This window comes from Nicotiana attenuata, chromosome 9, assembly GCF_001879085.1.
Source record: "Nicotiana attenuata strain UT chromosome 9, NIATTr2, whole genome shotgun sequence".
Taxonomy (NCBI): domain Eukaryota; kingdom Viridiplantae; phylum Streptophyta; class Magnoliopsida; order Solanales; family Solanaceae; genus Nicotiana; species Nicotiana attenuata.
This window is the reverse complement of record NC_031997.1, coordinates 941,447-965,375: the sequence shown is the minus strand read 5'-3', so window position 1 is coordinate 965,375 and position 23,929 is coordinate 941,447. Positions and strand designations below refer to the sequence as shown.

The 23,929-nt window shown below is 39.8% G+C and overlaps 2 protein-coding genes across 2 annotated transcripts; one reads left to right on the top strand and one right to left on the bottom strand.

Annotated features, from left to right (window-relative positions):
- Positions 240-8,897, top strand: LOC109231947 (probable pectate lyase 8). The gene is made up of 8 exons (XM_019397551.1): positions 240-489; positions 652-705; positions 892-966; positions 6,611-6,781; positions 6,896-7,367; positions 7,463-7,566; positions 7,787-7,925; positions 8,045-8,897. The coding sequence occupies exons 1-8, from the start codon at positions 413-415 to the stop codon at positions 8,264-8,266; spliced, it is 1,314 nt and encodes a 437-aa protein (XP_019253096.1). The 5' UTR covers positions 240-412; the 3' UTR covers positions 8,267-8,897.
- LOC109231946 (B3 domain-containing transcription factor ABI3-like) lies at positions 9,245-23,870 on the bottom strand. The gene is made up of 6 exons (XM_019397550.1): positions 21,844-23,870; positions 10,393-10,485; positions 10,208-10,308; positions 10,040-10,086; positions 9,876-9,952; positions 9,245-9,779 (listed from the first exon to the last, which is right to left on the bottom strand). Exons 1-6 carry the CDS (start codon positions 23,377-23,379, stop codon positions 9,648-9,650), a joined length of 1,986 nt encoding a protein of 661 aa, XP_019253095.1. The 5' UTR covers positions 23,380-23,870; the 3' UTR covers positions 9,245-9,647.

Genomic DNA, 23,929 nt, shown 5'->3' with positions numbered 1-23,929 from the left:
TTGGGTTATCGGAAACAGTCTTTCTACCTTTGTAAGCAAGAGGTAAAGTCTGCGTGCACTTTGTTGTTGTTGTCGTCAACATAATAAACTTAAATTCACTAATCGGGTTTAAATATACAAAATATATATAATTAGTTGATAAGCTTAATTTTATTAATTTAAGTACTCCAATAATGATTTACCAGAGATTATTGTGTAATGAACAATATAAAAAACTGGACAACTATTGGATGGTCACCTCTGTCTCTCTCTTGAGGCCTATATAATGTTTCCTCCATTGAGGCTTGTTCTTTCACTCATTTTGCCCTCATTTGTTCATGCATTCATTTCTAAACAGAATCAACCAAATTACATCACATTTTCCTTTGCCAAAACAGAGTGAAAACTCGGAAAATTCTAGAGATTCTTCTCAATGGCAAATGCTCTGTATTTTCTTTGTCCTTTGCTAATTATGATGATGCTTTTCATCAATGCCACAGCCAGTAAAAGGTGATTATGCTCATTTTAGACAATGTGAAAAGCAAATTAGTTCTCTTAATTAATAAAATTCCTCTTTTTTAATTCGACATTTTCTGAATTTCCGTGCTTACGTTTATCAACTCTGTTTCTGTTTTTCGATTACTCATTTGATTTTCACTTTTTCAATTTTAGTATTGAAGAAGCAGAGCAATTTCAGAGCTTAAGTAACTCGACTATGGCGAATAGGTTAGCTTCGTTTTCACTTTTTTCGTATATCGCTGTAATGTACAGTAAATTAGCAATTGCATCAGAGAAGATTTCGACGTAGTTTTTTTTTTCTTCGTAATCCTGATCGTTAGAATGGATCTGGAACTAATTTTGTTAGATTTTTCTTTTTTCAGTTTTTAATTTTGAATTATTTAAGTTTTGCAGGTTAAGTGAAAATGATGAACTCAAGCATGAACATGCTGAAGATGATCCAGAAGCTATCGCTTCAATGGTGGCTACGTGAGTTCTGTCTTTCCCTATCACAATATGCTAGTAGTGTTATTTAATTAACATTAAAATTAAATTCCTCATTATGTTTAATGTTTTATTCCCCGTCCTTTCAGCATTCATGTGTTTTCACTTAAATGATCTACTCCATTAAGAGGCTTATTTAAAATCAAAGTCCGTAGAGTATTTCTATACTCAGTACTCTTTTTTGACATATAACAAGTATGAATTTAAAATAGGGAAAATGCATAAGTACCCCTGACCTATACCCGGATTTCCAACTATACATTTTTTCTTTGCGGGAATCTTATTACCCCCCTAAACTTATTTTAAATGTAATTGTTTGCACTCTTAACGCTGGCAACCAAACTCTTGGCAAGTGGTGAGCTACACGCGCCCCACATGTATTTTTAGTATTTTTTTATTCTTTCTTTTTTTTCTTATCCTTTTTTCTTATTTCTTATTATTCTCATTGTTTTTGGTTATTTCGTTCTCTTTCTTTTTGTTTTGGTCACCGGCGGCATAAAATGGTGGTCGTCGGAATTTCACAAACACCATTTTTTTCGGCGATTTTTTTTTTCCGGCGATAGATATNTATATATATATATATAAATTTTTCTTGAAAGTATAATTTATGTGTGGGAGGAAGAGCAAAAATAAAAATGAATATAAGCTGAGAAAACTTTTTCTAGTTAAAATTTCAATACATCATTTTTCTCCGGCGTGGGAAGGTTTTCCGATGATGAATTTTTTCCCCCAAATCTGAGTGTATTTTGCTTTGCTTATGAATAGATTTTTTTGAGAGTTTAATTTGTGTGTGAAAAGAAAAAATGGAAGAAAAACGGTTAGACAAAGTCGCCGGTGGATGAACAACCGCCGGAATTAGAGAAGAAACGAAAAAAAGTAAAAGAAAAAAGACAAGAGAAAGGAAAAGGAAAAGGAAAAAAAAAAGTAAGAAAAAATGGTAAAAAAGAATAAAAAAATAATCTGAAAATCGTTTTATCTTGACAGACTCTGCCACATCAGCGTTAAGGGTGCAAATAATTCCATTTAAAATAAGTTTAGGGGGATAAGAGGATTCCCGCAAAGAAAAAGTGTGTAGTTAAGATTCCGGGTATAGGTCGGGATACTTATGTATTTTCCCTTTAAAATATTTAAGAACTTTTCTTTTCTAAATATAGATAGTTTGAGTAGAGAGACAAGTGTACCCGCACTCATTGCAGAGATGTCACACCGTCTCATTTATATGAAGGTGTTTGACACATAATTTAAAAAATTAAATAAGATATTTGACATGTAAGCCAAATATACATAAAGTAACAAAATTACTCTTTTAAATGAGTAGTGATGGAATTTCACTTGTCTTTTTGTTTTCTATCTCCTTATAAGTTTTATACGAAATAGGTCACAACAAGTTATTCAATAACAGGCCAGTAGAATCCCACAGGTGATAGGGGTATGGAGAGGGTAGTGTGTATACAGACCTTATCCCTACCCCGATAAAATAGAGAAACTATTTCCGATAGATCCTCGACTCACAACAAGTTATTCATTATTGGTAAAATGAAAATTTTAATATAAAATAGTTTCCGGAAAGAAGAAGATATTAGTATTGTTTTTTATGTCACATAAAATGTGAGAAAGTAAGTGCTGGGAGATGAAGTGAAGAACCCTCACATGATCTGTAGTACAATATCACCCACAAAATTAAAAGCAATGTCACAATTCTCTTTAATTTAATGTGCAGCATTTCCCACCTAACAAACCATTTCCATACAATTCTCAGTGTTTCCGTTCTGCTGCGATTCCCTTTCCAAATTCATCTCCTCTCTCTTTTCCTTGTTGATGACAGTCAAAAGAAGTGACTGATTATCATGAGACTGCCTTGAGGAATATAGCACATGCAGTGTGACAGGCTCTCTCTATGGCAGCTTTTATAAGCGTATCATTGATTAATTAATTAATCATTTATTAAATTAAAAATACCAATTTTGTGAATTTTCTTTGATAACCATGATATTCGGGTCAACTTGTGCGTACCTCAACTAATTTCACGGGTACCTGCTATCTCTTTCCCACCCAGGTACCATGCAACTTTGTTCATCAAGGCTTGGATAGATAGAAAAAAATCATTTACTATTTTTGGCCTCAACTCGAATTTAAACTTGAGACCTTATCGTTATCAATTTACAAAAACTAATCACTACTCCCTCCGGTCCACAATAAGTGACCAATTTTCTTTTGGCACGCCCAGTAAGAAAATACTAAATTCTATACAAAAATATCTAGTATGACTAAACTACCCTTAATTAAATATTTAATGTGAGGAATACGAAAACTTTTTAGGGATATGTACATAAGGGTAATCTTGTAAAAAAAATTGATTTCTTTCTTAATTATATAAATGGATACTTATTTTGGACCAAAATAAAAAAATAAATTGATCACTTATTGTGGACCGGAGGGAGTATTGAATTTATCGCTTCGGATTATGTGTTAAGTAAAATCTACGATAGACATCCAATCTGGTATGATAATGTTGTCAGCAATGTATTGGTCCAAAACTCGAAATGCCTTTTTGGGTTGTTAATCATCATGATTAGAAAGGCCATGTTAGCATAAGTTGCATTCTCTTCCCTAATCCATTTGGCTTCCACATGCCTCCGTTGGAAGATTCGCGCATCAATGCATTATTATCCCGTGTCACTTTCATTTCATGTTATCCATGTTTCTCGTAGAAACTGAAAGTTGCTTTACGTGCCGGTGCACATTATATTGTTTGTTCTATTTTGGGTTTGCTAATCCTTTATCATGTTACTCTCCTAATTATGGTTTTATAAAATGTAGTGCCTCTTATTTTTGTATGTCCCTGGCGCCATTGGCTACATTACATCGAGTTACAGGCTAAAGTAGAGGCGGCTAGAGAATAAATTTAATAGGTTCATCTGAATTCAATATTTTTCTAACCCGAGCGTGTATGCACACATAATTTTAAATGTTGGCTTATAATTTTAAAAGTGGAATGTTTCATACTAATGCTTCCTCTTGCTAGAGACTCAACTAATGCCTCCATTGGCTAAGCGAGAAAGATTAGCTTTAGGGAAACACCAAAACAGAGTGTTTCGTGATAATATAACATTAATTTGAAAATAGGGATGAATTTAATATTTAAGTTAGTGGATGCAGGCAATTGCATCTACTCTTTTGTGACAAAGGGTGCAAATGCCCTTTATGTAGGTATATTAAAATTTTCAGCTACATATATTTTGAGCTGAAAGCGTGGCTAAGTTCACGTCCATAGTACAAGAAAAATATCAGGGAGTTGCAGCCTTGAAGTGTACATTAGTTCTTGAAAATATATTTTCCTTATGTTAAATAAAGTAAAATGGTGTTAATGCCTACTTAAATCCTAGTCTACCCTAGTATTACAGTACCACTTTATGGAATATCATGTGCGCCAAAAGTTTTATGTTAGTGATTTATATGCTAGTATATACTTCTAATGCTTAACTTTATAACATTGGATCAAGACGGGCTTAATTGATCCCGACCACCAAAGCTTGTATAGGGATAGATAGGATCCTTCACGCTTAATCAGATATTTTGGGTTTGAGCCATGAGAATGAAAAATCCTGATAGCGAGTGATTCTCCCTTTAATGAGTCTTATCCGGCCCGCATCAATATTAAACGGGACCTCAAGATGGATACCTAAAATTTGATCCTAGTTTATTTGGATTGAGACATAATTGTTGTGATAGAAGTTTATAAAATACACACTCCTGGGACCATATGCATGAGAAGAGTCACAAAAATCTTTCTTCTTATGCCCCACTAATCGTAGGCCTCATTAATTTTTTCTTCACTCTGTCCTTGTCCCCCTGCCCCAGCCTGGCAAATGGCATAAGAACTAAGAAGAGATCAGATCTGGGGCTCAATTCCGGCAAATTTAGGGATGCCTCAGCTGGCTGTACTGACAAGCCCATCACCATATATTAAATGACTTTTTGCTAACAATAAATAGTTTCTCCTACCGACACATCATAAATTCATAATGCATTTATCTGCCCACCTTTTGCATTTATTTGGGACTTTCTCTTATTTAGTTATGTTTATACTTAGAATGATGGAGAAGTACTGGTTCCGTATTGACCGTATTCCTCTATCTACTACTGTTGATCTCATTACATTAATTAACTTGACACTAAAAGGCATGTTTGAGTGGATCAGCTTTCTCCCTTAAAAATATTATTATATCAAAGTAGTCACCCGTGAATCTTCTTGGTTTTGTTTGTTTCTAATAACATAATTTCGAATACAATTTAATAGAATCAAAATATCTTACTAAATTAATTGTTCACTGCGTGATAAATACTGATCCACTATCAAATTTCTTGGACGCATGGATTATTTGTTACGTATAATACAATAACAATCTCAGTGTAGTTTCACTAGTAGGGTTTAGGGAGGGTAGTGTATACGCATACCTTACCCGACCTTGTGAAGGTAGTGAGATTATTTCCAATAGACCCTCAGCTCAAGACAAGTAGAAATAGATCAAAGATTTAAACTTTATGGGTTCAATGTATAAGGTTTAATTGAATCCATTATTTTTTCAAAGTTATGGGTTCATATCTACTATTTTTTGCAATGATAGTAATTCTTACATATAAATTTATACTCCTTGTCGAAAGCTATGAGTTTAATTGAACTCGTCACTAGAATACTACATCCTCCCCTGAAGACAATCATAATTACAGCAGTAATGAAAAGAAATACGGTAATGGAGAGAAGCAGGAACAATAACAAGATGGTAAGATAACCGAAGCACAAGAAATAACCGATAGTAATAAAAATCTAAGAAAAAGAAATGCGTGAATAATATAGATACAACATGTCTGAAAAAGAAAGACCTCGACTACCTACTAGCGTTCTGCTCAAGCATGGATTATTTGGTATCTTTAATAATATTAGGTACAATTGTTTGACCAAAAGATATCAAAACCGTTTTGATTAAATCAATTAATGATAATGATGAGGTCAATCTTAGTCAAACATAATAAAATCTAGATCAAGCGATGGAAGAAGTAAGCAAGATGAATGATGTAACTAATATGTTGGAATCAAATAAGTGCTCATAAATATGAAGACTTAAATGCACAATCAATCTTAGTAGATGCAATCGGCGTAGAAAAGGAATAAATGTGAGTTGATCGTGTAATCTTTGGATCTTCTCTTTATCGTGCAATGATATAAACTTTTTGTTGTGCAATCAATGAACAAGACTGCTTTTGTATTCACTCTCAGATGAATCTTTTACAAAGTGTTCTTTTGTCTTTTTTGTCCGGTCCCCCCTTTCTTTGCTCACTCTTCCTATTTATAAGGGACAATCCCCCAAAAAACCCTAAAAAGTATAACATAGAGAATATTCGAAAAGCATATTCTTACTGTCTCCTACTAAGCTTACACTATCGTGGACGTGTCGTTGCCTTTCACCACGGCGACCATCAGACGTTACATCACGATAACCTCGTTCCTCGTCCTCCTCTGTAATGGTCGTGGTTGCCAAATTTGGACCCATACAACAATAGTGCAGTAAAATTGTTCAGATGAGTTGATTAGCCTTTAATAATATATCTAATCTGCATTGTTATACAGGAGCATTAGGAATAGCACAGAGAGGAGGAAATTAGGCTACTTCTCATGTACAACAGGAAATCCCATAGATGATTGTTGGCGTTGTGATCGCCATTGGGTACGTAACCGCAAACGCTTAGCTGACTGCTCTATTGGCTTTGGACGCAATGCCATTGGTGGTCGTGATGGCAGGTATATTCAGAGCAAATTTAGGGCGGGCTCTGTTCTTTCAGTTAAAAAAAAATTAAAATGTATACATATAATTAGATCATACTCATTCTGAACACACTGAATCTATGCATGCAGGTATTATGTTGTGACTGACTCAGGTAATGACGATCCAGTAAATCCCAGACCTGGAACACTTCGTCATGCAGTAATTCAAGACGCACCATTGTGGATAGTGTTTAAACATGATATGGTCATCACACTTAAGCAAGAACTTATGATGAACAGTTTCAAGACAATTGATGCTCGTGGTGTGAATGTACAAATTGCATATGGGGCTTGTATTACTATCCAATTTGTTACTAATATTATTATTCATGGTCTTCATATTCATGACTGTAAACCCACTGGTAATGCCATGGTCCGAAACTCACCATCACACTATGGTTGGAGAACAATGGCTGATGGTGATGGCATTTCCATTTTCGGTTCGAGTCATATTTGGATTGACCACAATTCTCTTTCTAATTGTGCTGATGGTCTCATTGATGCTATCATGGGTTCAACTGCAATTACCATTTCAAACAATTACTTCACACATCACAATGAGGTCCATTTTTACCCAAGCATAATCTTTTTACTGCACTGTAATGAGTGATACTTTAGTTCAAAGACTAATTACTCATAACTCCAACTTATGTGCAGGTGATTTTATTGGGGCACAGCGACTCCTATATCAGAGATAAGGTTATGCAAGTGACTATTGCCTTCAACCATTTTGGTGAGGGCCTGATCCAGAGAATGCCAAGGTATCAATGTGAAAATATTAGTCTTTTTTCTCAATTAATCTGATTTAGTAAATGCACTCATCTTTGCCATAACATTGGACTGAGATGTCCTTACATAAAGTGACATAGACACTAAGGATTCATATCACGAACTCCAACTTACTTGAAATTTAGGCGTACTTGTTATTGTTGTACTGATCTTTGCCAGTCGTCTTGGACTAAAGCCTAAATTCATATGCAGATGTAGGCATGGTTATTTCCATGTGGTGAACAATGACTATACACACTGGGAAATGTATGCAATTGGTGGTAGTGCTGATCCTACAATTAACAGCCAGGGCAACAGATACCTTGCCCCAGTGAACCCTTTTGCCAAAGAGGTTATTAGCTCAAAAGTCAAAACTAACTTGGACTGATGAACCTTTACTTATAATATCTCAAAATGAAAAATATAAGGAGGGCCAAACTTTACCTTACGAAATTACTGAACTTTATGCAGGTGACAAAAAGAGTGGAACCATGGGAAGGATCATGGAAGCACTGGAACTGGAGATCAGAGGGAGACCTTATGCTGAATGGAGCATACTTTACTGCGTCTGGACGTGCCGCTCCACGCAGTTATGCAAGAGCCTCAAGCTTAGCTGCTAAATCCTCTTCTATGGTGGGAACTATTACCTCAAATGCTGGTGCACTTTCTTGTCACATTGGCTTCCAATGTTGATGTCAAAACACATTGGACACATCTGCTGATCGAAGAGCACTACCACATTACTTTTGCATGTCCATTGAATTCATCAAGTAGCCTATTTTCACCAATTTCTCTTTCTTCTCCTTGTTTACGTCCGTCCCAACTCACCCTTGAGTAGGGGCGGATCCAGAGTATTGTGGATGGGTTCAATTCAGCCCACCATTTTCAGCTTAAAACTTAGATGTATATGTGAAAATCTTGAAAGTAATATAAATATTAAGTTCTGAAATTATATGTTCAAAGAACACAGAATCTTGAACCAATTAAACTAAAATCTGAAATTCGTCTCATCTCTTGAGCATGAAGTTTTTGTTCATTGTTTCCACTTGTGATCTTTATGTACTGAGTGCTCAACCTCGCCCTGACTCAACTTGAAATATAATTCAACCGTCTCTGGAACAGGTGCTGAGATTTTGTCTTTTTCTTCAGATATGCATAGTATCAGAAAGATTGTGAAAAGAAAGTGCAAGGAAAAAAAATGGAAGTCAATATTTAGGTCGTTTTCTTGTTATAGATGTTCAGCTTCAAGTTATTGTTGTAATCGCTATCCTTATATATGTAATTGCTATGAATTCTGCTTCAAATTCATATTTGTTCGCAGCCCTTTTGTTCTCCTATTTCTGCATGTTGACTTTTTATGATTTATGATGGTATTACAATCTTCCCATCCACTGTCCTCTTGTATTCATTGCTGGCATAATTAAGTTGTGGATTTTGTAAATCAACCCTGTTGAGAAGAGTTTGCACTCATTAGTACACTAAATTAAACTGAAAAGTAGAGCAAAGCCAAGGGGTCATGCTTGCTTGATAAACAATGTGATATAAAGTAGGGTGACAGTGATAAGAAATTTCACACTATCAATTTAAGCTAACCTACAACAACATATAGTGTATTATCCCATATTAAACTTGATATAGTAGTGATTTGAAAAATAGAATACTAAGCTGTAAGTATAATATTGACATAAAGATTGTTACAAATGATGGTCATCGCATTGCCTAAAACCCCAGAAAACGGTCATACAACACACTCAGATTACAACTTACATATATTCACTACATTATAGTGTAGCCCTGACTTAACAACTACGAACCCCTTAAACATGTGTAGAACATTTGGCTAAATCCAGAATCAAGGCAATGGATGAGCTCTTTGGACGAGTCAGGGTCATCAATAGAGAACTCTAGTTTACAAAATTATACTAGTGCTAATTTGTAAAGAAGATGAACATCAACTTCGCACTTGTTGATAAACGCAACGTGAGGGTCCGAAGATAGGCTCAAGCTAAGATTCTGCTCGTGAGCATAATGGTATAAGCCTGCCCGACTGTGAGACTGACTGGTGCTCCATCAACTATCTAACTGCTTGTGCAACTGGAGAGCTAATAGAAGCAGCTGTAGATGACAAATCACGATGGCTTTTCTTTGCTGGTTTCTTGCCCTCTGATTTTGGTCCATTCTGTCTCACTTTTACTCCTCGTATCAACTGATATATCATTCAACAATTTCAACTCAAATGACGAGATAATTACGTGCTTAAAGTGATAACAGCATAAAGCACTATAATAAAATTATGACTTACATATTTGCCACACTTTATGTCAGCGTATATTACAATGAAGTCATCTTCTTGAAGTCCATTAGCCCGAACAAAGTCGCCTTTTAGTAGAATGGAAAAGGATACAATTAAAACAAATTAGTACTTGTATTTTACTGAAATGCTAGAGCAGCGTCGACTGTGTTTACCTGTGTTCTCAAGAAGGTACATCTTGCTTTTGTTATTTGGCCAAAATCTGGAAAACAAAACACAAAGCCAACAAGTATAAAAGGAAGATGACTATAAAACATAAGGGGTAACAATCGATTGAGCAATGTAATAAAAAATAGCTTGATGAATATTTTGAGTTCACATACCTATATTTCATGTTCCAAACTCGAGAAGTTCCAATGTCTTCCATGGCGATTGAAATTCCATCTCTTGATTCAAGTTGAGGAAGATGAGTTTCTGCTTCTCTCTGCGTTTAAACAACATTTCAAGAATCCACTTAATCATACTTTTAATTACCAAAAGGAAAGAGATCACCAATTAGCTAAAGTACCTTTGGCAACACAATTCTTCCTAGACTGCCAACATCGCTTTGCTTCAGCACCTTTTGCAGGAGAAATTTGAGATTCTTCTCGGTTTTGCTGGCCTGTCGAAGACCATATACAACCGAAATTTGAAGAACATTCACACGAAATTTAAAGCGACACATATATTAATAAATAAACTTACATTTACACGAAAATTTGAAGCGACACATATTAACCAAAAAACTTTATAAATACTAAACGATTGATTAGAATGGCCATTAGGAAAAGTATTTAACTTATATACCTGACATGTGAAGGCTGAGCCAAGATATTTCTACACGGAATCTTCTGTTTCAACATTAATATTCCTCAAGCTCACCTCAGGGGCGAAGCCACCTTTTGCGGTGGTCAAATCATCGATATATTACAAAAAATAACACTTGTGTATATGAGTATAATATTAATTTTATATGTATAAAACATATATTAAACACCCTTTGTCGGGAATATTTTTTACTTCTTTCAAGCCTGAAGCTTCGCCACTGGCTCACCTATATCCTAGCTACTTCTCTTCTAGCTAGATGTGATGACCCAAAAAGTTGTTTTAGAAACAAATTCAGTGTTCCGAGGCCTAGAAATCTCCTTTTTACCTCACCTCGATTTGCGTGCGCAGTCCGAGCGCGTAGCCGGAAAGCCATTATATGAAAATCTGTGAAAAATAATGAATTTTGCCTTTAAAATGAATTTAAGTTGACTTCGGTCAACACTTTGAGCAAACGGACCCGGATCCGTGTTCCGACGATCCCGGGAGGTCCGTAAGAAAATATGGGACTTGGGCGTATGCCCGAATCGAATTCCGAGGTCCCTAGCCCGAGAATGAATTTTTAAAGAAAATTATTTTCTTAAAAATACATGAGTTTTTGAAAATGAAATGTGTTTGAAATTTGATGGTATCGGGACCGTATCTTGGTTCCGGAGCCCGGTACAGGTCTTATATGCGATTTAAGTTGAGTCTATGAAGTGTGGTAAGCAACAGACCTGAAATGACGTGAATCGGACCTTATTTGAGAAAATTAGAAAAAATTTGATGTTCTTAAGTGATTTCATGATTTTGATGCTAAATTCATAGTTGTTGATGTTATTTTTGGTGATTTGAATGCACGAACGAGTCCGTATGATATTTTTGGACTTGCGTGCATGTTTGGTTTGGAGCCCCGAGGGCTCGGGCGAGTTTTGTATAGGTCACGGAGTGAAATTTGGACTTAGGGTGTTGCAGATTTGAACTGGTGTGTTGCAGGCCCTTCGCATTTGCGAAGCCTGGCTCGCAAATGCGAGTTCGCAAATGCGAAGGCTATGTCGCAAATGCGAAGGCTATTTCGCAGCCCAGGCCAGCACTTCCTCGCAAATGCGAAGCATTCATCGCAAATGCCCCCTGTTGTGGCCAGTCGTCGCAAATGCGACATAATTATCGCAAAAGCGACTTCGCAAATACGAGGGTCGCTTCGCAAATGCGATAACAGCAGAATCTGGGTTCGCAATTGCGAACCCTGATCGCAATTGCGACATCAGAGACCTGTAAATCCACACTTAGACGCATTTTCAGCCATTTTTCATATCTTCTCAAAACATACACTCTCTTGGGCGATTTTCCAAAGAAAACTTCTTCTCCAAATCAATTGTAAATCGTTTCTAACTAGTTTTCTTCAATCCTTAACATCTTTTCACATGATTTCAACTCAAAACCAATGATTTTCATGGGGGAAATTGGGTGTTTTGGGTAGAACCTAGGTATTTTAAATTTTGGGGATTTGGACCTCGATTTGAGGTCCGATTTCAAAACAAATTATATATTTGAGTTCGTAAGTGAATGGGTAGTCGGGTTTTGGTTCGAACCTTGGGTTTTGACCATGTGGGACCGGGGTCGATTTTTGACTTTTTGGAAAAATTTTTAGAAAACTTATTTCCATGCATTAGAATTGATTTATTTAGCATTTATTGATATAATTAAGTAACTTGTGGCTAGATACGAGCGAATTGGTGGTGGAATCAAGAGGTAAAGCGATAGTTGAGGCTTGAACTGTGTTCGAGGCATCGAGGTAAGTGTTTGGTCTAACCTTAGCTTGAGGGATTAGGAGTTCTGTCCTATTTGCTACGTGTTATTTGTTGAGTACGGCGTATAGGCATAGTGACGAGTATCTATACGTTGGTGTCAAGCATGCCCGTGAGTCTTATGATGTGATTAATGTGACTCCGTTTGTAGTGTTCATGTTTAATGTGGTGGTTGCTATTGTTGAGCAAGGTTTGTGGAAAGAATATTAGCATTTGTATATTGAAGAGCGTTGGCTCAGGTTGTAAAGTGAATTGTGGAAGTATAATTGGCAGTTGAATCTTATAGAGCATTGGCTCAAATTGTGAACCAAGTTGTGAAGTAAATGTGAAAACGAGAGAAAGATAATGGTATTGACCCCTTGCCGGGACGTTGTTTTTTTTTTTAATATTGTTCCCTTGCCGGGATTTTATTATGATTCATTTATTTCTTGCCCTTATTGTTTGTGTTTGTTGTTTGGGTGAGGAAGAATGTAAAGCACGAAGGGTGATGGCGTACATTGTTTTGGTGAGAGAGTGTTAAAGCACGAAGGGTGATGCCGTGTATTATTTTGTGAGGAAGAGTGTAAAGCACGAAGGGGGATGCCATGCCGCACGATGTACCATTCCGTGCCGATTATATTGATTTTATGGTGAGGATGAGAGTAAAAGCACGAAGGGTGATGCCGTGCAGTTTATATTGATTTTTGTGGTGAGGATGAGAGTAAAAGCACGAAGGGTGATGTCATGCACTTGTTTGATTTCTGATTCTTGTTGATAATTGAATTGTGGTGTTCTATATATTTAACTGTTGTCCTCCTGTTGCCATTTGGTATTTCCCCGCAGCATGTTTCCCCCTCCCATCCTTGACTGTATATCTCTGCTTCCATATTTTCGCTGTACATTATTTATCGGCACAGGTTTACTTGTTAGTCTAGTCCTAGCCTCGTCACTACTTCGCCGAGGTTAGGCTAGACACTTACTAGCACATGGGGTCGGTTGTGCTGATACTACACTCTGCACTCTTTTGTGCAGATCCCAGTGCTGCAGATTTCGGACCGCAGTGAGATTTTCCGTTCCTTGTTCATCAGGCGACCCAAGGTAGTCCTGCAGGCGTCCGCAGGCCTTGGCGTCTCCCTCTATCTATTTTCCTGTTTCTTTTATGTAATCCCAGAGACAATATTTTGTTATTTCTTTCAGACCATTATTTGTAGTACTCTTAGACAGCCTGTCAAATGTGACACCAATCTTGGGTAGTTTTGTTATGGAATGGTATTAATAGTATTATTAAACTTGAAATTAAATCTTCCGCTTGTTAAATTTTGTTGATTATTAACTGTTGGCTTATAACTGTTAACGAATTCAAAAATGGAAACAAGGCAAATAATTCAGTTGATTGGCTTGCCTAGCTTTCACTAGTAGGCGCCATCACCACTCCCGATGGTGGGAAATTCGGATCGTGACAAGTTGGTATCAGAGCTCTAGGTTACATAGGTCTCACAATTCACAGACAAGCTTCGTAGAGTCTAAGGGATCGGTACGGAGACGTCTGTATTTATCCCCTAGAGGCTACACAGTTAGGAAAAACTTCACATCTATTCTTTCGTGTCATGCGGTTTGGTTTCTCAATGCTAATTGAATTTCTACTGTGTTCTTTTGCAGATGCCGAGAACACGCGCTTCCTCATCCGCTGATCAGCAGCCCGAGCCCCCAACAGCAATTTCCACGAGGGGAAGAGGGAGAGACCGAGGCCGTGCTAGAGGCCGAGGTAGGGGCAGACATCCCGGAGCAGCGGCACCAGTGGCAGAGCCTCATGTTGAGTTTGACGAGGAGGTTCCGGCCCAGACAGCTCCGGTGAGCCCAGCTCAGGTCCCAGAGGGGTTCATTGATACCCCAGTACTTCAGGATGCTTTGGTCCGTCTAGTGGGTCTCATGGAGAGTGTCACCCAGGCAGGCTTGCTTCCTGTAGCACCAGCCGTCTCTCAGGCTGGAGGAGGGGCCCAGACTCCTGCTACTCGCACTCCGGAGCAGGTGTCTCCCCAGTTTCAGACTCTAGCAGCTCAGCCAGTTGGAGCAGTTCAGCCGGACGTGGTAGCCCAGACAGGCGATAGAGCAACTATGACTGCCGATGCCTTGTGGAGATTGGATAGGTTCACCAAGCTCTTCACTGCCACTTTCAGCGGCGCATCTTCTGAGGATCCCCAGGATTATCTAGACAGTTGTCACGAGGTTCTCAGGAACATGGGATAGTGGAGACCAATGGGGTCGATTTTGCTACTTTTCGCTTATCTGGATCCGCCAAGACTTGGTGGAGAGATTACTGTTTGGCTAGACCAGCTGGATCACCAGCTTTGACTTGGGTGCAGTTTACTCAGCTATTCTTGGAGAAGTTTCTTCCCGTTACTCAGAGAGAGATCTAACGGAGGCAGTTTGAGCGCCTCCAGCAGGGTTCCATGACTGTTACTCAGTACGAGACCAGGTTTATCGAGTTAGCCCGTCATGCTCTACTTATACTTCCCACTGAGAGAGAGAGAGAATGAGGAGGTTCATTGAGGGAATTATCCAGCCTATTCGACTCCAGATGGCTAAGGAGACGGGAAGTGAGATTTCCTTCCTGGAGGCGGCCAATGTGGCCAGAAGAGTTGAGATGGTTTTATCACAGGGAGGTGGTCAGGGGTCTGACAAGAGGCCTCGTCATTCAGGCAGATTCAGTGGCGCCTCGTCTGGAGGCAGGGATTCGTATGGTAGAGGCCATCCTCCTAGGCCTTTTCAATCGGCACTTCAGGTTTCTCACGGTGCTTCAGGTGGCCGTTGTTCTCATATGCAGTATTCTGATCAGTAGTCCTACAGTGCACCACCAGCTCCTATCAGTGCACCGCCGCTCCAGAGTTTTCGGGGTGGTCATTCAGGTTATCAGGGTCAGCAGTCTCAGCAGCCGAGGACTTGTTATACTTGTGGTGATACGGGTCATATGCCAAATTTTGTCCTCGAGCATCGAGCAACTCTCAGCATCCGGGTTCCCGTGCCATGGTTCAAGCACCGAGTGTTCCACAGCCCGCCCGGCCAGCCAGAGGTGGGGGTAGAGGTGCTAGAGGTGGAGGTAGAGGTGCTAGAGGTGGAGCTCAGGCCGCTAGAGGTGGAGGCCAGCCAGCAGTAGGCCGTCCCAGAGATGTAGTCCAGGGTGGTGGGGCCCAGCCCCGATTTTATGCTCTTCCAGCCAAGCCAGAGGCTGAGGCTTCCGATGCAGTCATCACAGGTACGGTACTGGTTTGTAGTAGGGATGCTTCAGTGCTATTTGATCCAGGGTCTACATACTCTTATGTGTCATCTTATTTTGCGCCGTATCTGGTCATGCCCAATGATTCTCTTAGTGCTCCTATTTATGTGTCCACCCCGGTGGGTGATTCTATTGTGGTAGATCGTGTTCATCGTTCTTGCGTGGTTGTGATTAGGGGTCTTGAGACCCGAGTAGACTTATTACTGTTGGACATGGTTGATTTTGATGTCATACTGGGGATGGACTGGTTATCACCTTACCACGCTATCTTGGATTGTCAGCCAAGACTGTGACCTTAGCCTTACCGGGTTTACCTCGTTTATAGGTGGAGAGGAACTCCTGGTCATTTAACCCGTAGTGTTATCTCATACATGAAGGCTCGGCGAATGGTCGAGAAGGGGTGTTTGGCCTATTTGGCATATGTTCGTGATTCTAGTGCCGAAGTTCCTTCTATTGATTCTGTGCCCGTTGTCCGTGAGTTTCCTGAGGTATTTCCTCAGACCTGCCGGGTATGCCACCCGACAGGGATATTGACTTTTGCATTGATCTGGCTCCGGGCACTCAGCCCATTTCTATTCCGCCATATCGTATGGCCCCGCCTGAGTTGAAAGAGTTGAAGGAGCAGTTGCAAGACTTGCTCGATAAGGGCTTCATTAGGCCCAGTGTCTCGCAATGGGGTGCGCCGGTGTTATTTGTCAAGAAGAAGGACGGATCGATGGGAATGTGTATAGATTACCGGCAATTGAACAAGGTTACAATCAAGAATAAGTACCCATTGCCGAGGATTGTTGATTTGTTCGACCAGCTTCAGGGTGCCCAGGTGTTTTCTAAGATCGACTTGAGATCTGGCTACCATCAGTTGAGGATTAGGGCGTCCGATGTCCCTAAGACAGCTTTCCGCACTCGGTACGGGCATTATGAGTTCTTGGTGATGTCGTTCGGGTTGACGAATGCTCCAGCAGCTTTCATGGATTTGATGAACCGAGTGTTCATGCCTTACTTGGATTCGTTCGTTATAGTCTTCATTGACGATATTTTGATTTATTCCCGCAGCCGGAAGGAGCATGAACAACATCTGAGAGTGGTTCTTCAGACTCTGAGAGATAGTCAGCCGTATGCTAAGTTTTCGAAGTGTGAGTTCTGGTTAAGTTCAGTTGCTTTCTTGGGTCATGTGGTTTCAGCAGAGGGTATTCAGGTAGATCCAAAGAAGATAGAGGCAATCAAGAACTGGCCTCAACCCACATCAGCTACAGTGATCCGGAGTTTCTTGGGTTTGGCAGGCTATTTTCGTCGGTTCGTGGAGGGGTTTTCATCTATTGCAGCCCCAATGACCAGGCTGACCCAGAAGGGTGCCCAGTTTAGGTGTCGGATGAGTGCGAGGCGAGCTTCCAGAAGCTCAAGACATCTTTGACTAAGGCGCCAGTGTTGGTTTTGCCCATAAGTTCAGGCCCATATACAGTTTATTGTGATGCATCTCGTGTTGGGCTTGGTGCGGTGTTAATGCAGAATGGAAAGGTCATTGCTTATGCTTCACGTCAGTTTAAGATTCATGAGAAGAACTAACCAGTCCATGATTTGGAGTTAGCAGCCATTGTCCACGCACTGAAGATTTGCAGGCATTATCTGTATGGCGTGGCATGTGAGGTGTTCACGGACCACAAGAGTTTGCAATACTTGTTCAAGCAGAAGAAGCTAAATTTGAGGCAGAGAAGGTGGTTGGAGCTGTTAAAAGACTATGATGTCACCATCTTATATCATCCGGGAAAGGCCAATGTGGTGGTCGACGCTTTGAGTAGGAAGTCAGCCAGCATAGGCAGTCTTGCGTATATTCCGGTCGGTGAGAGACCGCTTGCTTTGGATGTCCAGGCTTTGGCCAATCAGTTCGTGAGGTTGGATGTTTCTGAGCCCAGCCGTATATTAGCTTGCACAGTTGCTCGCTCTTCTTTATTGGAGCGTATCCGAGATCGGTAGTACGATGATCCTCATTTGTGTGTCCTTAGAGACACAGTGCAGCACGGGGATGCCAAGCAGGTTACACTAGTAGATGATGGAATTTGAAGGATGCAGGGTCGTATTTGTGTGCCAAATGTGGATGGACTTCGAAAATTGATTCTAGAGGAGGCCCATAGTTCCCGGTACTCTATTCATCCGGGCGCCACCAAGATGTATCGGGATTTGCGGCAGACTTATTGGTGGATGAGAATGAAGAAGGACATCGTTGCATATGTGGCTCGGTGTTTGAATTGTCAGCAGGTTAAGTACGAGCATCAAAGACCTGGTGGTCTGTTCCAGAAGATTGAGATTCCTGAGTGGAAGTGGGAGCAGATCACTATGGACATCGTTAGTGGACTCCCACGGACTCGGAGGAAGTTCGATGCAGTGTGGGTTATTGTTGATAGGCTGACCAAGTCAGTGCATTTCATTCCTGTGGCAGTCTCCTATTCTTCCGAGAGGTTAGCGGAGATCTATATCCAGGAGATTGTTCGTCTTCATGGTGTGCCCATGTCTATCACCTCGGACCGAGGGACGTAGTTTACCTCACATTTCTGGAGAGCAGTTCAGCGAGAGTTGGGCACACGGGTTGAGTTGAGCACAACGTTTCATCCTCAGACGGATGGGCAGTCCGAGCAAACTATTTAGATTTTGGAGGATATGCTCCGAGCTTGTGTCATTGACTTTGGAGGCTCGTGGGATCAGTTCTTGCCTTTAGCAGAGTTTTCCTACAACAACAGCTACCAGTCGAGTATTCAGATGGCTCCTTATGAGGCTCTATATGGTAGGCGGTGTCGGTCTCCGATTGGATAGTTTGAGCCAGGAGAGGCTCGGTTGTTGGGTACGGATCTAGTACAGGATGCCTTGGACAAGGTCAGGATCATTCAGGATAGGCTTTGTACAGCTCAGTCCAGGCAAAAGAGTTATGCCGACCGTAAGGTTCGTGATTTGGCATTTATGGCCGGTGAATGGGTATTGCTTCGGGTGTCGCCTATGAAGGGCGTGATGAGATTTGGAAAGAAGGGCAAGCTTAGCCGTAGGTTCATTGTCCCGTTTGAGATTCTTGATCGAGTGGGAGAGGTGGCTTACAGACTTGCGTTGCCGCCGAGCTTATCAGCCGTGCACCCAGTGTTTCACGTGTCCATGCTTCGGAAGTATCACGGCGATCCATCCCAAGGCCTAGAAACCTCCTTTTTACCTCACCTCGATTTGCATGCACAGTCCGAGCGCGTATCCGGAAAGCCATTATATAAAAATCTGTGAAAATTAATGAATTTTACCTTTAAAATAAATTTAAATTGACTTCGGTCAACACTTTGAGAAAACGGACCCGGATGCGTGTTCCGACGATCCTGGGAGGTCCGTAAAAAAATATGGGACTTGGGCGTATGCCCGGAATCGAATTCCGAGGTCCCTAGCCCGAGAAATGAATTTTTAAAGAAAATTGTTTTCTAAAAAATACATGAGTTTTTGAAAATGAAATGTGTTTGAAGTTTGATGGTATCGGGCCCGTATCTTGGTTCCGGAGCCCGGTACAGGTCTTATATGCGAAGTTGAGTCTATGAAGTTTTGTAAGCAACGGACTTGAAATGACGTGAATCGGACCTTATTTGAGAAAATTAGAAAAACATTTGATGTTCTCAAGTGATTTCATGATTTCGAAACTAAATTCATAGTTGTTGATGTTATTTTGGTGATTTGAATGCACGAACGAGTCCGTATGATGTTTTTGGACTTGCGTGCATGTTTGGTTTGGAGCCCCGAGGGCTCGGGTAAGTTTTTTATAGGCCACGGAGTGAAACTTGGACTGAAGGTGTTGCAGATTTGAACTGGTGAGTTGCAGGCCTGCAGGCTGGTTCGCAAATGCGAGTTCGGAAATGCGAAGGCTATGTCGCAAATGCGAAATAGCCCAGGCCAGCACTTTCTCGCAAATGCGATGCCCCCTGTTGTGGCCAGTCGTCGCAACTACGACATCAGACCTGTAAATCTACACTTAGACGCATTTTCAGCCATTTTTCATATCTTCTCAAAACATAAACTCTCTTGGGCGATTTTCCAAAGAAAACTTCTTCTCCAAATCAATTGTAAGTCGTTTCTAACTAGTTTTCTTCAATCCTTAACATCTTTTCACATGATTTCAACTCAAAATCAGTGATTTTCAGGGGGGAAATTGGGTGTTTTGGGTAGAACCTAGGTTTTTCAAATTTTGGAGATTTGGACCTCGATTTGAGGTCCGATTTCAAAACAAATTATATATTTGAGTTCGTAAGTGAATGGGTAGTCGGATTTTGGTTCGAACCTCGGGTTTTGACAATGTGGGACCGGGGTCGATTTTTGACTTTTTGAGAAAAACTTTAGAAAATTTATTTCCATGCATTAGAATTGATTTATTTAGCATTTATTGATATAACTAAGTAACTTGTGGCTAGATACGAGCGAATTGGTGGTGGAATCAAGAGGTAAAGTGATAGTTGAGGCTTGAACTGTGTTCGAGGCATCGAGGTAAGTGTTTGGTCTAACCTTAGCTTGAGGGATTAGGAGTTGTGTCCTATTTGCTACGTGTTATTTGTTGAGTACGACGTATAGGCATGCTGACGAGTATCTATACGTTGGTGTCAAGCATGCCCGTGAGTCTTATGATGTGATTAATGTGACTCCGTTTGTAGTGTTCATGTTTAATGTGGTGGTTGCTATTGCTGAGCAAGGTTTGTGAAAAGAATATTGGCATTTTTATATTGAAGAGCGTTGGCTCAGGTTGTAAAGTGAATTGTGGAAGTATAATTGGCAATTGAATCTTATAGAGCATTGGCTCAAATTGTGAACCAAGCTGTGAAGTAAATGTGAAAATGAGAGAAAGATTATGGTATTGATGCTTTGCCGGGACGTTGTTTTTTTTTATAATATTGTTCCTTTGCCGGGATTTTATTATGATTCATTTATTCCTTGCCCTTATTGTTTGTGTTTGTTGTTTGGGTGAGGAAGAGTGTAAAGCACGAAGGGTGATGCCGTGCATTGTTTTGGTGAGAGAGTGTTAAAGCACAAAGGGTGATGCCGTGTATTATTTTGTGAGGAAGAGTGTAAAGCACGAAGGGTGATGCCGTGCCGCACGATGTACCATTGCGTGACGATTATATTGATTTTATGGTGAGGATGAGAGTAAAAGCACGAAGGGTGATGCCGTGCACTTGTTTGATTTCTGATTCTTGTTGATAATTGAATTGTGGTGTTCCATATATTTAACTGCTGTCCTCCTGTTGCCATTTGGTATTTCCCCGCAGCATGTTTCCCCCTCCCATCCTTGACTTTATATCTCTGCCTTTATTTTTCCGCTGTACATTATTTATCTGCACAGGTTTATTTGGTAGTCTAGTCCTAGCCTCGTCACTACTTCGCCGAGGTTAGGCTAGGCACTTACCAACACATGGGGTCGGTTGTGCTGATACTACACTCTGCACTCTTTTGTGCAGATCCCAGTGCTGCAGATTTCGGACCGCAGTGAGATTTTCCGTTCCTTGTTCATCAGGCGACCCAAGGTAGTCCTGCGACGCCGTAGGCCTTGGCGTCTCCCTCTATCTATTTTCCTGTTTCTTTTATGTAATCCCAGAGACAGTATTTTGTTATTTCTTTCAGACCCTTATTTGTAGTACTCTTAGACAGCCTGTGAAGTGTGACACCAATCTTGGGTAGTTTTGTTATGGAATGGTATTAGTAGTATTATTAAACTTGAAATCAAATTTTCCGCTTGTTAAATTTTGTTGATTATTAACTGTTGGCTTATAACTGTTAACGAATTTAAAAATGGAAACAAGGCAAATAATTCAGTTGATTGGCTTGCCTAGCTTTCACTAGTAGGCGCCATCACCACTCCCGAGGGTGGGAAATCCGGATCGTGACACTAGAGGAATATTCTATGGTATAGATTTCGTAAAGAATTTGTATCTGTTGTAACATGTTGGGTTGTAACATGTTGTACCAGGTAATCTGTCTTATTTTCTATGTAAATAATAACACCTTCTAATGGACTGACTACCTATAGTAATAATTAAGATGACGGATCTTTTGCACTATTAGTGTATAAAAGTTGAACTGGAAAACGCAATTTGGCGAGACTAAAGAAACCAACCTGTCTTTTGTCTGCCGAACTATGCTTCTGATGGTTCTGCGATCGCACAGCTGGCCTCTCGGTAGAATGAGATTGTGGAGAATCAGCCTGTGGAACCATCATCATTGGCGGAGCAGCAGCAGCAGCAGGCCAATAAACCCAATTTCCTGGACTGTTACCTGTATCTGTTGCACCATTCTCTCCATCCATCGTCACACTTTGGTCATTACATTGTCTTTTATTCTGAACTTGATGGCGATAATGGTGCAACGGTAATCGTCTCTGTCTAGCCATTCTGTTCTTCCTAGCCTCTTTAGATCCCAACCTTGCCAATCTCTCACCATTCCCATCTAAAAGCTGGTACGGATATTGCGTACCAAATAAAGACTGAGGCTGATCAACAGAAGCAACATTGTCAGTACTATCATTATTATCAGGAAATTTGTTATACTGAGAAGCGGCCGTCATTGCAAATTGCGATGGCAACCACGATTGAGTATAGTCCATGGGTTGATATTCTGTTGAAGCCGGTGAACTTGCTCTTCCACTCATTGTCTGATTAAACGGAGACACAAATAACGATCCGTTAGTGTAAAGATCACCAATGTACCCCGGTATCTGCCCCGCCATTACAGAGGCCGAATCGGGGAAATTAGGGATGTTATAAGCAGCAGTTGCCATCCAAGGTGACGGATAAAAGCGAGCCTTTGGGTCAATTCCAACTGTATTATAATGGAAATTGTAGTTAGAGGCAGAATTCTGGAAACTTTCTTGATTTGGTGCAGCTTCACTCATTTGTTTCTTTTGCAATCTGTGTTGTTCAACCCAATCAAGAATCAGTCTCAACAACTGTTTTTTACCTTCTTTTGTACTTCCTAATTGTTTCGAAGCGCTTTCAATTGTTGAACGTTTGAGCTTAATACTCCTCATATCTTCAGCAGAAATGTTGTCTTTGTTTTGCTTTAGCCATTCAAAAAACATAAGTGCAAGCTCACTATCCCCTTGAAATATAGAATGTTGCTCATTTTCAAACTGCACTTCCCCTTGTTGTTGGTGGTGGTTTTGTTGGTTTTTTTGTGGATTTTCACCTTGGAAAAAAGGGGTCATAGGATCAAGAAAATCACGATTTCCATCAATTAAATCCATATAACCAAGATTTTCTATCACATTTAAACAAACTTGGTTGTCAATTGTGTTATCAAATTGGATTTTCTTGTGGAAATGATCTTCTTCAGCTTGAGCAGAAGATGAAGAATCTGTAGGAGGGGAATTAGAAGTTGAGGAGGAAGATGACATGCATGGAAAATCAGGAAGAGGAGGAAAATCAGTAGAGAAATTAATGTAATTATTGTCATTAACATTAAAATGATGTTGTTCTTCATTTCCATTATTGAGCCAAATATTTGTATCATCCATAGGATTAAAATCAGTAGGCGGCTGCTGCTGCTGTTGTTGGCTTTGAATATCATCAACTACTGTCACCATATTAATATTCTCAAATCCATGCATTTCTTGATTATTATTATAACCATAAAGCTGCTGTAACTCTCTTTTCATTCTTGTTTTCTGGATTTTTAAAAGAGAAAAACGGTGTTATTTAATTTCTCTGGTTTTTGCAACATAAACTATCTGAGGTTTTGGAATTTATATATCCAAAAAAATAAGTAGTACTACCAAATCTGAAGAAAGCGACTCTTAATTACTACACTTTAACTAATTAAAATACTCACTCTTACTGTATAATGTAAGTACCTGTATATACATATATATTATGCAGGAATATTCTTTACAAATGGATGATAAAAACAAGAAAATTCAAAGAACTAAACTATGTATCCTTGTGTTTTAAAAGACAAAAACACCACCAAACTTCAACAAACTGAAATTGTCTCATACGCCACATAACCAAAACAACACTTGTAGACAGTTCAGATAAGTTTCAACACTCTTTTACTATTTTCTGTTTTTATTTAAAGGGGGTTTGAACCAAAAATAAGACGGAAAAACTTTGAAAGAGAGAGAGAGAGAGATAAACAGAGGTTATAAAAACTTTTTAAATGAGAGGGGAGAGGAAACCACCAAAAAAAACTTGGTGCCGATAGTTTTT